General features: G+C 40.5%; 1 protein-coding gene across 2 annotated transcripts in view; it reads left to right on the top strand.

Annotated features, from left to right (window-relative positions):
* Positions 1 to 19,345, top strand: part of LOC146810319 (ATP-binding cassette sub-family A member 9-like) — a 1,478,308-nt gene that overhangs the window by 51,424 nt on the left and 1,407,539 nt on the right. For both annotated transcript variants that reach the window (XM_085617315.1, XM_085617314.1), the window contains exon 2: positions 15,157 to 15,258. In XM_085617315.1, coding sequence (XP_085473441.1) covers positions 15,163 to 15,258 — 96 coding nt within the window. In that variant the 5' untranslated portion in view covers positions 15,157 to 15,162. The remainder of the gene's footprint in view (positions 1 to 15,156; positions 15,259 to 19,345) is intronic.

Here is a 19,345-nt window from a genome sequence, read left to right as displayed (position 1 = left end):
ACTTACGAAACCAGCACTCTTTTTACTCAGCAATATGTGTCCCTGCCTGAGCCACGAGCCGTACCGCCACAAGATCCATGTGGGTCTGCCACTGTTTATTGGGGCAGCAAATGCAGAGCAGGACGAGGCAGTCACTGGAGAGCGTTTGGTAACAGAATGGTTGCCTTCTCATTTTTCGAACATTGACTTTCTTGAGGCAGTGACTACAAGTCCCATAATTCCAAGCGTTTTTTACTCACCTGTGCGCTTACAAGAGAATTTTTTGAATAAAAGTAAGGGAGTCACTTTTAGTCTTTGTCTGCCTCTTGTTTGCCGTTATGCATATTGAAGAAGAGGGAATCCCGAAACGCGCCGGCAGGAGCCGGAGAAATGCGTCACCTTGCAAGCAGCTTTTCAGCGACAGAAGGCTTTTCATCCTGCGAGTGTGACTCACGAAAACGACACTCTTTTCACTCAGCAATATGTGTCCCTCCAGGAGCCGTACTGCCACAAGATCCATGTGGGTCTGCCGCTGTTTATTGTGGCAGCGAATGCAGAGCAGGAAGAGGCAGTCACTGGAGAGCGTTTGGTAACAGAATGGTTGCCTTCTCATTTTTCGAACATTGACTTTCTTGAGGCAGTGACTACAAGTCCCATAATTCCAAGTGTTTGTTAGTCACCTGAGCACTATCCAGAGAACATTTTGAATAAAAGCAAGGGAGTCACTTTTAGTCTTTGTGTGCCTCTTGTTTGCGGTAATGCCTATTGAAGAAGGGGGAATCCCGAAATGCGTCGGCAGGAGACGGAGGAATGCGCCACCTTGCAAGCAGCTTTTCAGCAATAGAAGGCTTTTCATCCTGCGAGTGCGACTCACGAAAACTGCACTCTTTTTACTCAGCAAAATGTGTCCCTGCCTGGGCCACGAGCCGCACCGCCACAAGATCCATGTGGGTCTGCCGCTGTTTATTGGGGCAGTGAATGCAGAGCAGGACGAGGCAGTCACTGGAGAGCGGTTGGTGACAGAATGGTTGCCTTCTCATTTTTCGGACATTGACTTTCTTGAGGCAGTGACTACAAGTCCCATAATTTCAAGAGTTTTTTACTTACCTGAACGCTATTCAGAAAACATTTTAAATAAAAGCAAGGGAGTCACTTTTAATCTTTGTCTGCCTCTTGTTTGCGGTTATGCCTATTGAAGAAGGGGGAATCCCGAAACGCATCGGCAGGAGCCGGAGGCATGCGTCACCTTGCAAGCAGCTTTCGAGCGAAGGAAGGCTTTTCATCCTGCGGGTGCGGCTCAAGAAAACGGCACTCTTTTTACTCAGCAAAATGTGTCCCTGCTGGGCCACGAGCCGCACCACCACAAGATCCATGTGGGTCTGCCACTGTTTATTGGGGCAGCAAATGCAGAGCAGGACAAAGCAGTCACTGGAGAGCGTTTGGTGACAGAATGGTTGCCGTCTCATTTTTCAAACATTGACTTTCTTGAGGCAGTGACTACAGGTCCCATAATTTCAAGCGTTTTTTACTCACCTGAGCGCTATCCAGAGAACATTTTGAATAAAAGCAAGGGAGTCACTTTTAGTCTTTGTCTGCCTGTTGTTTGCGGTTATGCCTATTGAAGAAGGGGGTATCCCGAAATGCGTCGGCAGGAGCCAGAGGCATGCGTCACCTTGCAAGTAGCTTTTCAGCGATAGAAGGCTTTACGTCCTGCGACTGCGACTCACGAAAACGGCACTCTTTTTACTCAGCAATATGTGTCCCTGCCTGGGCCACGAGCTGCACCGCTACAAGATCCATGTGGGTCTGCCGCTGTTTATTGGGGCAGCGAATGCAGAGCAGGACGAGGCATTCACAGGAGATCATTTGGTGACAGAATGGTTGCCTTCTCCTTTTTCGAACATTGACTTCCATGAGGCAGTGACTACAAGTCCCATAATTCCAAGCATTTTTTACTCACCTGAGCGCTATCCAGAGAACATTTTGAATAAAAGCAAGGGAGTCCCTTTTAGTCTTTGTCTGCCTCTTGTTTGTGGTTATGCCTATTGAAGAAGGGGGAATCCTGAAATGCGTCGACAGGAGCAGGAGGCATGCGTCACCTTGCAAGAAGCTTTTTTTCACGATAGAAGTCTTTTCGTCTTGCGAGTGCGACTCACGAAAACGGCACTCCTTTTACTCAGCAATATGTGTTCTTGCCTGAGCCACGAGCCGTACTGCCACAAGATCCATGTGGGTCTGACACTGTTTATTGGGGCAGCGAATGCAGAGCAGGACGAGGCAGTCACTGGAGAGCGTTTGGTGACAGAATGGTTGCCTTCTCATTTTTCGAACATTGACTTTCTTGAGGCAGTGACTACAAGTCCCATAATTCCAAGCGTTTGTTAGTCACCTGAGCACTATCCAGAGAACATTTTGAATAAAAGCAAGGGAGTCACTTTTAGTCTTTGTGTGCCTCTTGTTTGCGGTTATGTCTATTGAAGAAGGGGGAAACCCAAAACGCGTCCGCTGGAGCCGGAGGCATGCGTCACCTTGCAAGCAGCTTTTCATCAATAGAAGGCTTTTAATCCTGTGAGTGCGACTCACGAAAATGGCACTCTTTTTACTCAGCAAAATGTGTCCCTGCCTGGGCCACGAGCCGCACCACCACAAGATCCAGGTGGGTCTGCCGCTGTTTATTGGGGCAGCGATTGCAGAGCAGGATGAGGCAGTCACTGGAGAGCGTTTGGTGAGAGAATGGTTGCCTTCTCATTTTTCCAACATTGACTTTCTTGAGGCAGTGAGTACAAGTCCCATAATTCCAAGCGTTTTTTACTCATCTGAGCGCTATCCAGAGAACATTTTGAATAAAAGGAAAGGAGTCACTTTTAGTCTTTGTCTGCCTCTTTTTTAAGGTTAAGCCTATTGAACAATGGGGAATCCCGAAATGCGTTGGCAGGAGCCGGAGGCATGTGTCACCTTGCAAGCAGCTTTTTTTCACGATAGAAGGCTTTTCGTCATGCGAGTGCGACTCACGAACAGGGCACTCTTTTTACTCAGCAATATGTGTCCCTGCCTGGACCACGAGCCGCACCGCCACAAGATCCATGTGGGTCTGCCGCTGTTTATTGGGGCAGCGAATGCAGAGCAGGACGAGGCAGTCACTAGAGAGCGTTTGGTGAGAGAATGGTTGCCTTCTCATTTTTTGAACATTGACTTTCTTGAGGCAGTGAGTACAAGTCCCATAATTGCAAGCGTTTTTTACTCATCTGAGCGCTATCCAGAGAACATTTTGAATAATAGCAAGGGAGTCACTTTTAGTCTTTGTCAGCCTCTTGTTTGCGGTTATGCCTATTGAAGAAGGGGGAATCCCGAAACGCGTCGGCAGGAGCCGGAGGAATGCTTCACCTTGCAAGCAGCTTTTTTTCACGATAGAAGGCTTTTCGTCTTGCGAGTGCGACTCACGAAAACGGTACTCTTTTTACTCAGCAATATGTGTCCCTGCCTGGGCCATGAGCCGCACCGCCACAAGATCCATGTAGGTCTGCCGCTGTTTATTGGGGTAGCGAATGCAGAGCAGGACGAGGCAGTCACTGGAGAGCGTTTGGTGACAGAATGGTTGCCTTCTCATTTTTCCAACATTGACTTTGAGGCAGTGAGTACAAGTCCCATAATTCCAAGCGTTTTTTACTCACCTGAGCGCTATCCAGAGAACATTTTTAATAAAAGGAAGGGAGTCACTTTTAGTCTTTGTCTGCCTCTTTTTTAAGGTTAAGCCTATTGAAGAATGGGGAATCCCGAAATGAGTTGGCAGGAGCCGGAGGCATGCGTCCCCTTGCAAGCAGCTTTTTTTCACGATAGAAGGCTTTTCGTCATGCGTGTGCGACTCACGAAAAGGGCACTCTTTTTACTCAGCAATATGTGTCCCTGCCTGGGCCACGAGCCGCACCACCACAAGATCCATGTGGGTCTGCCGCTGTTTATTGGGGCAGCAAATGCAGAGCAGGACGAGACAGTCACTGGAGAGCGTTTGGTGACAGAATGGTTGCCTTCTCATTTTTCGAAGACTGACTTTCTTGAGGCAGTGACTACAAGTCTCATGATTCCAAGCGCTTTTTACTCATCTGAGCGCTATCCAGAGAACATTTTGAGTAATAGCAAGGGAGTCACTTTCAGTCTTTGTCTGCCTCTTGTTTGCGGTTATGCCTATTGAAGAAGGGGGAATCCCGAAACGCGTCGGCAGGTATGTGTTACCTTGCAAGTAGCTTTTCAGCGATAGAAGGCTGTTCGTCCTGTGAGTGCGACTCATGAAAACGGCACCCTTATAAATATATATATATATATATATATATTCACTGAAAAAACCATAGGTTTCACACATGTTATAGTTAGCGGAAATTTTACTGATAAAAAACCAATGAAATTCCCCCGTTATAGTTAGTGCAGGCAACTATAACTCACGCGACCGCAATCCTCTGCTGATGCTAATACTGTATTTAGACACTTATTTGCCCATGTCTTCTTCCATACATTTTTAGCTATACATATATTACAAATATTTTTTTTTCATAAAGACACATATGTCATCAGCAGAAGATTGCGGTCGCGTGAGTTATAGTTGCCTGCACTAACTATAACGGGGGAATTTCATTGGTTTTTTATCAGTAAAATTTCCGCTAACTATAACATGTGTGAAACCTATGGTTTTTTCAGTGAATTTGCAAGGTTTTTTAAGTGCTAATTCCTAACTATAACGTGTGTGAAACCTATGGTTTTTTCAGTGAATTTGTACGGTTTTTTAAATGCTAAGTTACTTTACGCGATTCGTGGCGTGCGCGCCCACTTAACGCAGTTCGTTCCGTGCGCGCACGGTGCGCTTCGCGCACCGTGCGCGCACAGTGAGCACGCGGTGCGCTTCGCGCACCGCGTGCCCACTTTACGCAGTTAGTGCCGTGCACGCACGGTGGGCACGAGGTGCGATGACAAAGCAAGAAAGCACGTCAACAAATCTGTACTTACTTGTAGGTACCACTAAAAAATCATTTCATAAACACAACGGCTCTTTTTAGAGCCCCCTAATATCTAAACACTTAAATCTGATTTTCATTTTTTTTTTTTTTTTTTTTCTACCGTACGCTTACCGTAAGCTTACCGTACGCGTACCCCGTGATTTTTTTTAAAATCAATAAATGTTTTCTTTGTACTTTACAGTCCTTCTTTGACCCCCTCACAAATGTAAGGGGGTCTGTAACTCTCCTCATTGCCCCCTTTCCTTGTTTTCACTCTTTTTTTTCAGAGTGAAATACACAAAATGGCGGCCGCCGCTTCCTGGTTTCGGCCGATTCGAATGTTTACTAAGATCTAAGAGCCAATCAGAATCGCGCTCGCGCACGCCACCGTACGCTTACCGTAAGCGTACGGTAAGCGTACCGTAAGCGGGCTCAGATATATATATTGATTTAAAGGCTATTTTCTCTGAATCTACTGAACAGATTTACACCAAACCTACAAAAGGCACTTCCTTGACCTAGGGACTACCTCTCTGCCAAATTTTGAGTAATTCTGTTCAGCCGTTCGGGCTGTAGCTCGTTCTAAAGGTCCTATGGAAAAATGCATGGGAAAAACGCGTTTTGGGACCCGCCTTTTATCTCAGCCCCCGCTTGACGGATCCCCCCGAGACTTTCAGGGTAGGAGCGGAGCATAGCGCCCCACCTATTTTGAGAAATTCGCGAGGATTCGTCGACCGGCGCCAAAGTTATTCAAAATAGAATGTTGAGGTTTTCCTATGGAAACGTGGTCCTAACTATAACTACCTACTGGCGACCGCCAGTAGGTAATATATATATATATATATATATATATCTAAAGGTATGCAGAATTAGGAGTAGTAAATCTATACTTCCCTATATGCACTTATCTTTAAATAGTCTCTCCTCTATTTTCTTGTACCCCAATATTCTGGGGCTTAATGTTCAGTAGTGCAACCAGTATTTGGAAAAGAATGTAGCTATAGAGCATAGCTTTAATGTTCGGTCATAGCTGATGGCCATGCTCCCCAAAAAATATATTCTAGCTATGGGCTTGGCCTACCCTAGGCGTGACGTGTGTATTTAAGAGGAGGGTTTGAGCATGGCAAAGGGTTTACTATGGAAGGTCGGAATGACAGTTTTAAGCTGCACACACTGAAGCTGCACTGGCCGGCCTGAAACATGTTTAAAGGGCTTCTTAAGTGGGTGGTACAATCAGTGCCGCGGACTCACTAACAGCATTTTATTGACACAGGTAGTGCCACTTTACCAGGGACTTACAAGTAAAATAAATATGCCAATTCAGTGTAAGCCAATTCAACATGTTTTAAGGAGAGAGCGCAAGCACTTTAGCACTGGTTAGCAGAGCGAGAATTAGTGACTGGTAGTGAGTGAGACTGAGTATCATTGAACATGAGTGAGTCATAAAGAGTGGAAGAAAGTGTGTTTGCAAATGAATACGCGTTTGTGAGTGAGAATGAATGAGTATGAAGAGTGGAAGCAAGTGTTAGGGAGTTTGAGTGAAAATGATTGAGGTTTAAGGAGAGTGAGTAATTGTAACTGTGAGCAATAAGGATTCAGAGTGATTGGAACTAAGTGAGGATGAGTGAGTGACAGTAAAAGTGAATGGAAGTGAGCATCAGTTAATGAGAGTAAGATTGAATTTGATTCAGAGGGAGTGGGAGTAAGTGAGATTGAGTATGATGGAGTGAAAGAAAGAGTGTGTGCAAGTGAAAGTGAGTGAGAGAGAATGAGTTAGAATTAGAATGAATGAGTGAAAAGACGAGTCAGTGATTGAAAGTAACAGTAAAAGTGAGTGAGGTAGCATGAAAGAATGTGAGTGCATGGGACGTTTTTGTGAATGTGAGTGTCAGTTTACTTGTGAGCTCACTGATGTCCCTGGCATACTGAAGGTAATTCTTGGTGTATAGAGGCACACATGACAAAATATTGGTGCTGAGATACCGGAGGCCTTTCTAAGCATGAATGGCACCTTTGACACAACACCAAAACTGGCATAGTAGAGGTAGTACTTGGCATAATAGACATACATTTTAAAATACTGGAATCAGCACACTAGAGGTAATTCTTGACACAGGGGTCTCCAATGTGTAGCTCGGAAGCTATTGGTTGCTCACCAGTACCCTAGAAGTAGCTCTCCGAAGTGCTGTTCGTCACAGTAAGTAATGCAGAGGGTCTAGCAGGGGTCTCCCACATTTCCTATAGTGAGAGCAACTTCTGATCATTCAAAACCACTGTGAGCTACTGCCTAATGTAGGGATTAGATAAATGTTAAGACAGACGCCAGCTAACTTAAACACTGACCCTAGAGTACTCCATTCCTGCTAGTAGGTGTATACAACATTAATGGCACAAAAGTTGTATCACAAAAAGGTTTACATGTGAGGTCCCTCAGGATAGTTTTTTTCCCTTTGCTCTTGAGACAGCGAAAGGAAGAAAGCAAGAGAAATAGAGAGAGAGAGAGGGAAAGAGAGACAGAGGACATGTGCGAAAACAAGAGGTAGAGAGAAGAGAAAGGCACCGAAAGGAAAGAATGACAAAATAAGGCATGAGAGAAAGAAAGCAGAATAAGCAAGCAGCAGAGAAAGATGGAATGGAAGAATAAAATAAAGCAGAGAAATAATGAGTCACACATTAAAAAAAACAGAAGGGAGATGAAGAAAGAAAGAAATCAAGAAGAAAATGAAACAGGAGAAGAAATAAACAAATGAATGAAAGGAGAGGAAGAAAGAATGACAAACGAAGAAGCAGAAATAGAAAGAATGCAGAGCACGACAGAGAGAGAAAAAAAGAAGGCAAGAAAACAAAAAACGAGAAAAGGATGGAATGAGGAAAACATAAGACAAAGAAAGGGAAAATGTAGAAAAAACGTAAATAAGAAAGAAACAGAAAGAAGGAAAGACAAGGATAGAAGTAATGGAGGAAGAAAGAAGAAAAAATACAAACAAACAAGGAATATATGCAACAAGAAAAAGAGCTACAGAGGAAAAATAACAGGAGGAAAGATGAAGAGAGAAAAAAGACAAGACTGTAAGAAAGGATGCAAAGAAGTGAAAAAAGCAGAAAAAGAACTATCTAGACAAAGAAAGGAGAAAAACAAGAAAGGTGAGGAAGGATATATAAATGGAGAGAGGAGACAGATGGGGAAAGACTGAAAGAACAAGGGAAAGAGTTATTGAAAGAAAAAAGGAGAGAAAGAAAGGTGAAGAATGAATTAGAAAAATAGGAAAGAAGCAGAGGAAAGGAGGACATATAAAGAGAATGGAAGAGGAGAAAAAAAAACAGAAGGGGAAAACGGAGGATAAAGGGAAAGAAGAGGAAGAAATTAGAAAAAAGAGAGATTGCAAGAGTAAATGACAAGATGAAAAGTAGAAAAGGGAAAGGTAGAAAAAGCTATAAAATAATGCACACCAAAGAAGTAGGGATAGAAAGGAGTAAGGAAAAAAGAAGTAGTCTAAAAATAGAAAGGAGAAAGAAAGAGGGAAAGCAAGAAAGAGGGGATAAAAGAGGCAAGATATGAAAGCAAGAAAGAAAGTGAAGAATGGATAAGCAAAGAACAATAAAAGGAAGTAAAATAGTTTTTCAGAAGAAGGTAGGCTGCATCATTCTGCACTGTCAGCTTTTGAGTCCTCACAAGTGTTGAAAATAGCTGTCTTATCAGGTGGGCAGCTGAAAAGCATGAAGCCTACTGACAGGCAATTATCATGTGCAAGCTTCTCAGTGGCACCCTGTGAACTACTGGTAGCTCACTATTGACCTGTTGGAGTTTAGCCATATGAAGTAAGGGAGTGCAACACATCTCCTTATCCTTGTAGTGGCGTCTAGCCAAACAAATGGCAAGGGGACATTGCTGCACATAAATATGCACCGTGACAGCTTGCAGTACCTGCAAGCTGTCACAGCGGAGACCACATGTCTCCGCTTACAACATAGCAAGGCCACACAGAGAATGGTCACATTACAAGTCCCATTCTGTCAGTCAATCAATGCATGTGAAAACTGGGCCCCTGTTAGAATGTAGGAGTGCCGAATATAGAGTAGAAGTGTATGCATACCATACATTAGTAATCCTAGCCAAGGAGAGCACTGGTTAGATAGAGGGTAGGGGCAGTCAATTGCCTGGTTTGTTTCAGATGGTGGTCCTGGAAGCCATTCCTGGTATGAGGTAACACCTAATATATCTTGTGTTCCCAATGAAAAGGGTTAATTTCTGGCAAACTTATATCTATCTTTAACATAATGGTGGCACCGACATAAGAATGGCAACGCCTGACATAAACTGGGCATATTTGAACTAATCATGGCATAATGGCAGATATCCTTGCCATATTGTGAGTATAGGTAGCCTAATTGTGGCTGTGGCCATCTTTCCATGGCTGACATGAAGTGTTTTTTTAGCATTATTGTGGGCAACATTGGCATGACTGTGGCCATGAAATATTAGTGGGCATCCTTGGCTTAATGTGGCCATCTTTGGCATGATAGTGGGCATCCCTTGCATGAGATGGTAAAACCTGGGCAGGTGGACAAAATCTGTCTATGTGATGCATCTGGGGAAAACAGGGCAATCACGAGCTAGTATTTAGATCTTAGATTTTATTAATGATGAGCCAGTAAGCCTTTTCAGGTGGATTTTCGTTACACTGTTTTAACACTTGTAGGCCGGTATTTTGTTACAGAGAAACTCAAAGATTATCATTGTAGGCAAGCATTTTAATGCAGGTTTCCCCCTGTGAAAAACTCTCGGAGAAAAGATTTGTTCTTGTTCTTTGAGAAGCCTTATCATGGTGTTTTAGGAAGTGCTGTATATAGTTTTGCCAACTGCAATTTTGTACATATTTCTAATTTTATGACTATTGAGAGATGGACTTTGACTCCACTTCAGTACTGATTACCTGGAGTACAGATTTTGGATGAGAAGAAGTTGTGTGCTTCGACTGAAAACAATTGCTTTTTTTGCCTTGTGAGAAGGCTCATCTTCAGCATAGCATAGCAGGACTTTGTTGGTTATAGTGCTAAGCCATTGATCAGAGCTATAAGCCTGATCTGTTTAAAAAAAAAAAGTTACAACGAAGGCTGTAAGACTGACCTATATTTTGTGTGAGAACCATATGCTAAAGCAAATAGGCCTTTAAGGGTGGAATGTCATGATACTGTGTTTGAACTTGTAAACAGGTATTTTGTTAAAGGCTAATTTACAGATTAACCTCAATAGGCAAGCATTTTTGTGCGGGTTACTTTGAGTAGAAGATTTTGGATTTTAAGAATCATTATTATGTCGTTTTAGGAAGAGTTATATAATGTTTTGGTAACTGCAAATGTTGTACATATTTGTAAGTGTGTTGCGATATACCAATAGTTGCCTTGAAGGACATGTTATGCAGTATGATGTAGGACTTAGTGGATTATGGTGACAAATCAATGCTTAAAGCTATAGGTCTTAAAGCCCATTGGAAAACGATGTGACAGAGGCCATTGGTCTAATCTGTTTATTATGAAAATTTATGACAAACACAGTAGGCTTAACATATAGGGCAGATTGTTTTTACACTATGTTCGAACCGATAGACAGGTGTTGCATTATATGGATTCACAAAGATTACTGTATAAGGCAAGGGATTTGGTCTTGATTACATCTCTGAAAAAACCCTCTGGATAGAAGTTTTGCACTATGTGAAACAGTGTTAGGTCCTCTTAGGAGTGATTGTATTTTGTTTTGCAAACTCTACCTTTTGTACATATACTTGATGATTACCTTCTATACTTAACATAGTAGACCTGAGTTGGTTATGGTGATGAGCCAGTGATAAAAGATAGAGGTCTCATTGGTTCATTAGGGAAAGCTATGTCAGATGCCATAGGTTCAATTTGCCTATTACAAGAAAAGTACATCAAAGACCTGACATTTATTGTGAGTATCATATGCTATAAGCAGTTGGCTTTAATGCCTGTAGCATGCTATCACATGTATTTTCATAGATTACTGTAGTAAGCAAGGAATTTGATGCTAGTTGCTTTCTGTTGCTTTAAAGCCCTTATCAAAGTTGGGCTCCTCTATCAATAGTTCTATGTTCCCCAATTGCTTGGTATTGTGGGAGATCTATATGTAGTGTTTTGTACCTGATAACAGTGGTCCTCTATATGCTTTATGCCTCTAGATGCAGACACTTCTATGATGTAATGAATAGAGTGATGTGATCAGATTTTCTTGTTCTGCAGATGAAAGAGGTAGCAGACTGGATGATCACTTTTAATTATGCAAGTCGGTAAAGACCTGTGAATTAATAATTTCCATAATTAATTCTACAATTAACCATGGCTTTAAAAAAGGTCTTCAAATCAGATTTACACATGAAATGCCTAATGTTACATATGAATCTGAAATTATATGTGGCACACTTTGCTGTGCCATTTGCCAAAATCTCAGGGAAAAGAGTGAGTAGGCTATCACAATTAATCATATCACATGCTGAGCATAAGTCAATCAGCACAAGAAGACATGAGTTTTCTTTGTTATGGATTTGGAGGGCATCATCATGATTTAGAGAAGGCCTGCTTCAGTACTGTGCCCAGATATGAAGGCACAAAGAATTCATTGCTGTTAGGTGTTTTGTTGGACAGATACTTAATTTTTATGTATTTTCACAAAGTGTAAGAGGCTAGTGATTAGCCTGAATCTCTCTCTATATTTAAATAGGGTCGGCAGTCGCCTTCTTTAGTAGAGGTTGTTTGCAGCTGATTTTAAGAGAGTTGGGTACAACACCATCTGAAATGAAATACTGATGCAGTTTAGCCAGGGAGTGTACTTTGGATATGGATGGGGGGATACAATCAATGGAGTAGCTGACAGACTGGTAACTTTTTCAGTGCTGTTAGAGTTGCAGGAGCCAATGTGAGTGATTTGATTGAATTATTCATTGGGGTAGAGGATGCCAGATTTTTCACAGTAGTGAACGTAGTATCAATCAATTTTCTGAGTGCAGTGATTTTATTAGAAATGTAGCTTATAAACGTCTTGTACCTGGATTCACTGAACTAATAGCTGGTAGTGGATTACAGTTGCTTTAGAATAGTTAATGCTTCATTACGGTGATACCAGGACTATTTAGTCTCTCTGAAAAATGTGTGCTTAGCCTTGTATAGCACCTATGTAGAGAATACTAGTGGGAGATTTTTTTATTGAGTGAGAGAAGGTGTAATGATTATTTAGGAACTATTCATTAGCAATCAATGCAAAGTGTATGTGTATGAAATGACCGTCTTTTGAGTAGTGCACCCCAAGATTTTGCTGTCTCTATCCTTGCTGGGTGTAACATTTTGCACGTTACCCCTGCTAACCAGAAGTAAAGTTCCTGTGCTCTCCTTTTAACATGATTAAATGCCATATTTAACTTCCCTATAAGTCCTTTGAATATGGTACAAGGTGTACTCGGGGTCTTTATATTGAGTGCCACTAATGGACAGCAGCACCTATTGTGCCATCCATCATAGTTTTAGTTCAAACATAGCTTTAGCCCAGTCATTGTAACCTGACTTGAGCAGTTTAAAAACTGCAGTTCGACCTCTCAGCATAAATTCTTTTAAAAGGTCCAAACCTTCTTTTTAAATGTTAATAAGCCACCCCAAAGTAGGCATTCTAGTCAATATGGTGGGGTGCATAGTATTTAAGAGTTGGAAATGTAGAAAATTAATGTTAAACAGGTCCTTACAGTGACTATTATAGACAAGCTATTTCACTGTAGAAAGGCTGGCTGTTCCATAAAGAAACACTGGGATGCACTATCAAATTCAATTTGCTAACTTCAGCTAGGAAACACCTAGAACTTTCATTCATGGACTCTTCGTGATATTTATTGAAAGCCCAATTCAGTGGTAAAGTTGTAGTTTTAATAACTGTTAAGGAGAAGGTAGTTTTAGAAATGTACCTTTTTTCTGCCCATTGGCTCTGGAGGCTAATTTTCATTACCCTCTTCTAGCTGTAGCCTTCTGAGTGCTTAAGCCCTGAATCAGAGTTAAAAACTACTCCCAGAGCAGAGACAAAGGCATGAGTGTTGGGATGTGTTTCTGTTGCTCTGGAAGGATGGCCATTTGGGCAGTGCCCAGGAATTTATTTTACATCAAAGGGGCCTCCCTTGTCACAGGCTGATGTCAAATGACATTTGGACAGACCTCTTCTTTTGTTCTCTACATCAGGCAGGTCAGTCCCAGAAGAAAGGGAGCTGGTATGAAGTGAAAACAAAGGAGGGTTTTTTTTGTTTGTTTTTATTAGCATTTTGTTAGTACAAACAATAAGAACAATATAGGATCTGCGATTATAGCAAATAGAAAAAAATTGAGAAAAAGATGGATCAGGAGACGATACAGAGAGGCGTTATCAAATATATATGATGCAATGTAAGCAACATGCATTAGTAGGTATAAATATAACAAAGCAGTAGATTGATACCAACACAGTTTCAGGGGAGTCAAGGGCTAAGCTGCAGAATACTATACAGGGCTCCATATTGACAGGGTACATAGACAGTTGAATGGTCAAGGTATCGCTCCTTAATCAGAGAAATTAATTGCAAAATTACCAATATGTATGGAGACTATAGTGTTGACACTGAAAACAGAGGAGGGGTTGCTCATTTCCCTGGCCACTTTTCTGGTTATCATCTTGGATTTAGGCAGAGTGGGAAACTGTGGACTTGTTTGCAATAGGGTACACAGCAAATGCTGAAAAATCAGGTAGGGTAACCCCTATGAGCCTTTACCCCATTGATTAGGGAGGAGCTAGGAGTCACCCACACCCACACCCACACCCACAAGCTTGTGCCACTCATAAATGTGGCACACCCAGCCTTCCTCAGAACTATACCTGACCTGAGGAAGATAAGAGGAGGACTGAACCTGCTGTCTGAGATCTGAGAGGAACACTGAGGGGACTGTACCTGCATCCTCTTATACCCAAGACAAGGAAGTGGTCTCTAAGTGTCAAAAGGCAGACCTCCTGTTCAAGGTACAAGGACACAACAAGCTACAAGCCTTTCCTCGAGATTTCAAGTTGACCAGTACAAACCGTACCTGGCCTAGACCCTCCTGGTGGCCTCTGCCAGAGAGAGTACTCGAGGGTCTAGAAACCTTGGCTGTGCCAGGCTAGACTTCTCCTACCACCTTAAAAACTAGACACTTGAAAGCAGTAGCTAATGGAATGCAAAGAACACATTTTATTGAAACATTTAAAAAACTGATGCAAGATGTGTAATTATGTGGTGGGAGAAATCATTGGGAATGTTTTTGAACCACCATAAAGTTATACCTTTGTGAGTTTTTTACAAATTCTCAATGGCTACTCTTTTTGTAACACCCCTATACTAGACTTTCTACTGCAGAATAATCTACCAACAAATTTGTTTTCCACAGGACTGTGTGAAATTGCAGGTTGACAATTCTGCAATTCCTAACTCTATAAATCAAAGGTAGAAATTTATGAAAACTTAATGGTACTTAATGCAGTCATATAATTCCAAAAACAAAATGTGTTTTTAATCAGGCCCCTAGCCGGTAATTCAATCGTGTTACTTAATTTAATATTGATGATGTTATTTTGTCATTATGTACTAAATTGTTCCACATAATGTATAATGTATAAGATCTTTGAAGCTGATTACACTCAAGTGTTTAATATTTCAGTTACAGCATTTGTACACCTGGGTATTATTCACATGCTTGTGAAAAGAGCTATATAGTTGAAGTATTTTTGATGCTGATACGCGTCTTTTAAAGACAGTGGTGGAACTGAAGAATGTATTAATACTCATCAAGTATTTGTACTCATGGGTATTAAAAACATATTTTTAGAACTAGGTACATTGACGAAGGAAGTATTTTTGATTTCGATACATGTATTTTATAGCCAGTGATTAGACAGAATAATTTATTGATAACTATCAAGCTTTTTAAACAGTTTGTGAAATCCTTTAGAAGAAGGATGTCATCTACATAAAGCTATAATTTCTGTTCTACTCTACCTTATACGACAAATATTGGTGTACGGTTCTGACCAATATTGTATGTGAGGTGTGATATTGAGCATAACATTGATGTGTTTTAATGAGTAATGCTAGCCTTAAATGTTTTTAACTCTATTGTTCCTATTATTCACAAGCAGCAGAAAATGCATCAGCGAGAAGTTAGTATGTGCAAGCACACTGGAGCCCTGCTGTACAAGAATCTACTAACAAAATGGAGGAACAAAAAACAGAGTTTACAGGTAAGGGTGATTCCTGTTGCCTTTGTGTACTCTACAGTGGAGGAGAATGTGTGCAAGAAGAGTAATTTTGCACTGTCATAAACCATATGGCTTATAGTGATTACAATGCATCTATAACTTCTATTTAAACCAACGAATCGATAGAAGAGTCTCTGGACAGGGCTATGCATGATGAGTAGATGATATTTGATTTTTAGAATTGTTTAAAAATACATATTATATGATGAGTGGATTTTTGAATGAGTTGTTTTACTTTGGGAAATTGTGGATACTGCTAATATGTTTTTGGATGGGTGGGTAGATGGTAGAGCTTTTAGAGTAATCAACGGCTACATTAATTCTAAGCTACATGAATGTAAAAATGTGCTCTGCTGAGATTGCTAGTTAGATGCATTTATGGATGTGTCAATGGATTGATATGGTGTAGCATGAGTGCACTGCGGGCACATTTGAGGATAAATGAATTGATGGGTGCCTTTTTAAATTTTTTGATAGGTTTGTGAATGTGTGGCTGGTTGGGTATTTGGACAGTTGCTTTTTTGAATTGTTATATAGCTCGTTATTTAGATGGCTGTATGAGAATTAGGATGAGTTTATTCATGAGGGAGTTAAGGAACTGTCATTTCTGGAACATGAGTGGATGAAAGGGTTTTTGGACGGGTGGTTGGATGGACGGAGGTTTTGATGGGTTGATGGATAGACAATTTTGTAATGGATGGATAGGTAAGTCCTAGATGGTTGATGGATCACTTTTTTACAGGCTTGCTGGGTAGAACCATTTCAGTACGGGTAGGTACACAAATGTTCTACACTATCAATTTTTAATAATTTACCACTTCACAAGTTTTGTCCTACAAAGCCTGCTATCAACTACATTGCAGTTGCTGTTTTGCGATGTGTGGTAAATACTCCATATTGTGAGTGTTCAACAGGAAAAGGAGGTATAACATACAGGACTGCTTTTTAACAAATTGAATTCTGCATGTGGTACATTTTTGGGGCCTTTTCTCCCTATTAAAGGTATACAAATTTGACTTGCTGGACTCAATCAGAGAAAAACTGCAAAGGTATGATATTATTCACACAAACTTGTAATTCCAATACCTGTGAAAGCTATTGTTTGCACATGAATTGGAATTTATCCCTTAACTTGGAATATGTTGTCCTATTGCCCATCATTAAAGTGCATCCCCAGATCTTTTCCCTACAATTATAGATATTTGTTTTTTAATCCAATAGGGTTCTCTACATTTGCAAATCAGCTTAGGAAATTGACAATATCTACAGAGGCAATCTGTAAGTACTGAAACCATGAAAAGTCTGACAGACCAAAGTCAAACTGCATCCAAATGAAAGGTTTGGTCTACTCCTTTATAGAAGAGACACCTAATATTTGTCTTTGGTTCTTTTCACTTACCAAAGGCTCCCCTTTGTAGGGCCGTTGTCCAAATTACTGAATAGTGGTGGGAGGGATAGAGAGTAATTGGTGTGACTTTTTATGTTCCTTTAGCCATTACATAGCGGCAGAGATTCCTAACCCCGTGGAACAGCAGAGAGAAACTTAGATTTCACCTTGTGTACCCAAGGAACTTCCCATAGATCTCTTTCTCATAAATTGTGGTGAATGTAGCACTATGCCTTGACTGTGTCGCTCCTAACCTAGTACAGAATACAGCTAAACTAAGATTTCAGATAGCAGCTTTACACATTTGAAACCTGAGTGAACCTTGTCTCTCTGAATATAAATCCATAACAACTGCCTTCCAACTTTGTATTTGGATTATTTTAAAATGAATTAAAAATTATTGGAATAGGTAGGTATTGTTTGAGAACATTCTAAAGTTGATTATTGCAATTCACAAGGATTCAACAGTCGTGTTAACTACTGGCAAATGACATATTCTGGCAATTGACATATTTATTCCCCCGTAATTTTGAGCCGGTGTGTTTTGTAATTCAGAAGAAAGATGTATTCCCAAATATTTCTTGATGTACTGCTAGTCTAAAAGATGTATGTGGGCTGTAATAGAATCGGCTGAGATTTTGTTATTTATATTTTGGTCATATTAATATTAAATTCAGAGACTATTTGATAACCTCAAGTTTGAGCACAGATACAGATGCCTCCAGCTCCTATGCTTAAATTGCAAGTAAGGCCCACCGGTACTCATTTTTGGTGTCCGACACTTATTTTTCCTCATCAGAATTCGACCCAGAACAAGAAAATGAAAAAAACTCAAGGGGGAAATAAGGTGTAGGAGAAAGATGGGAAATATAAGGCAAAAGGAGAAAGCAGGATCCTGCAAGAGTGAGATAAAGGAGCAGGGAGTGTGCGATCATGGGCTAAAGGGGCATGAGGTGAAATCAAGGCTATGTAACCTTGGTATCTGGCACCCCAACCTTTTATAGTGCAGGTGGCAGGCTTCAGACCAAAACTATGGGCCCTAGAACATTACACATTAAGAACTGTCAAGCCACATCAAGCAAACAAGTTAATAATTAGCTAACAGCATCAACTTAAAAATGTCTCTTCCCAATTTGATACCTTAAACTCTTTAGTTTTCACAAATGTGCTGAGCCCAGGCTCTATGGAAACTGTGAAAAGCAGCTGAGACAGCTCCTAACCGTGTTTGCTCCTCTTTTGAATCTCCATCCATTTGTAGCGGGTTGTGGGTTTATAAGGGAATATGGTGGGAAGTAATTTAATTGTAAATAATTAATTATTGAAATAATTTTTGTATATTTACAATTAATTTATTATTAATTAAGTATTAATTGGTATTATTTGTATTTATTAATTTTTGGTATAGAAAATTAATTGGTTGCTAATAAATTATTAATAGGTAGTTAATAAAAAAAAATTATTTGTATTTATAATTAATTAATTATTAAATATTGTGTGATTGGTAATTAATTTTAATACTTTTTTGGTATTAATAATTAATTTATTTTTAATGAAATATTAAATTATTATTTTCCCTACTATTGCACTCACTGGAGTGGGAATAGTAATTTTTACCCCTACGCTATCCAACGCTTTCCCTACTATTGCACTCACTGGAGTGGGAATAATAATTGTTATCCCTACGCTATCCAACGCTTTCCCTACTGTTGCAGTTTTTGGAGTGGGAATAGTAATTTTTACCCCTACGCTATCCAACGCTTTCCCTACTGTTGCACTCACTGGAGTGGGAATAGTAAATTTTACCCTCCCACTATCCAATGCTTTCCCTACTGTTGCACTCTCTGGAGTGGGAATAGTAATTTTTACCCCTACGCTATCGAATGCTTTCCCTACTGTTGCACTCTCTGGAGTGGGAATAGTAATTTTACCCCTACTCTATCCAATGCTTTCCCTACTGTTGCACTCTTGGAGTGGGAATAGTAATTTTTACCCCTACGCTATCCAACGCTTTCCCTACTGTTGCACTCACTGGAGTGGGAATTGTAAATTTTGCCCTCCCGCTATCCAACGCTTTCCCTACTGTTGCACTCTCTGGAGTGGGAATAGTAATTTTTACCCCTACGCTATCCAACGCTTTCCCTACTGTTGCACTCTTTGGAGTGGGAATAGTAATTTTTACCCCTACGCTATCCAACGCTTTCCCTACTGTTGCACTCTCTGGAGTGGGAATAGTAATTTTACCCCTACTCTATCCAATGCTTTCCCTACTGTTGCACTCTTGGAGTGGGAATAGTAATTTTTACCCCTACGCTATCCAACGCTTCTCCTACTGTTGCACTCACTGGAGTGGGAATAGTAAATTTTACCCTCCCGCTATCCAACGCTTTCCCTACTTTTGCACTCTCCGGAGTGGGTATAGTAATTTTTACCCTCCCACTATCCAACGCTTTCCCTACTATTGCACTTACTGGAGTGGTAATAGTAAATTTTACCCGCCCGCTATCCTACGCAAAAAATATTTAATATTTTTAATTAATATTATGTTAATATATATGTATTAAATTTATTTATTTTTTACTTACATTAATTATTTATTAATTTTAAATTTAATTAAGTATTTTTATGTATGTTTTAGTTAATTATATGTATTATTTCATTAATTTTACATTACTTTTAAGGCAT

The sequence above is a fragment of the Triturus cristatus genome, chromosome 7 (genome assembly GCF_964204655.1).
Source record: "Triturus cristatus chromosome 7, aTriCri1.1, whole genome shotgun sequence".
Taxonomy (NCBI): Eukaryota; Metazoa; Chordata; class Amphibia; order Caudata; family Salamandridae; genus Triturus; species Triturus cristatus.
Note: the sequence above shows the minus strand (reverse complement) of the source record. Positions and strands in the feature narration are given on the sequence as shown.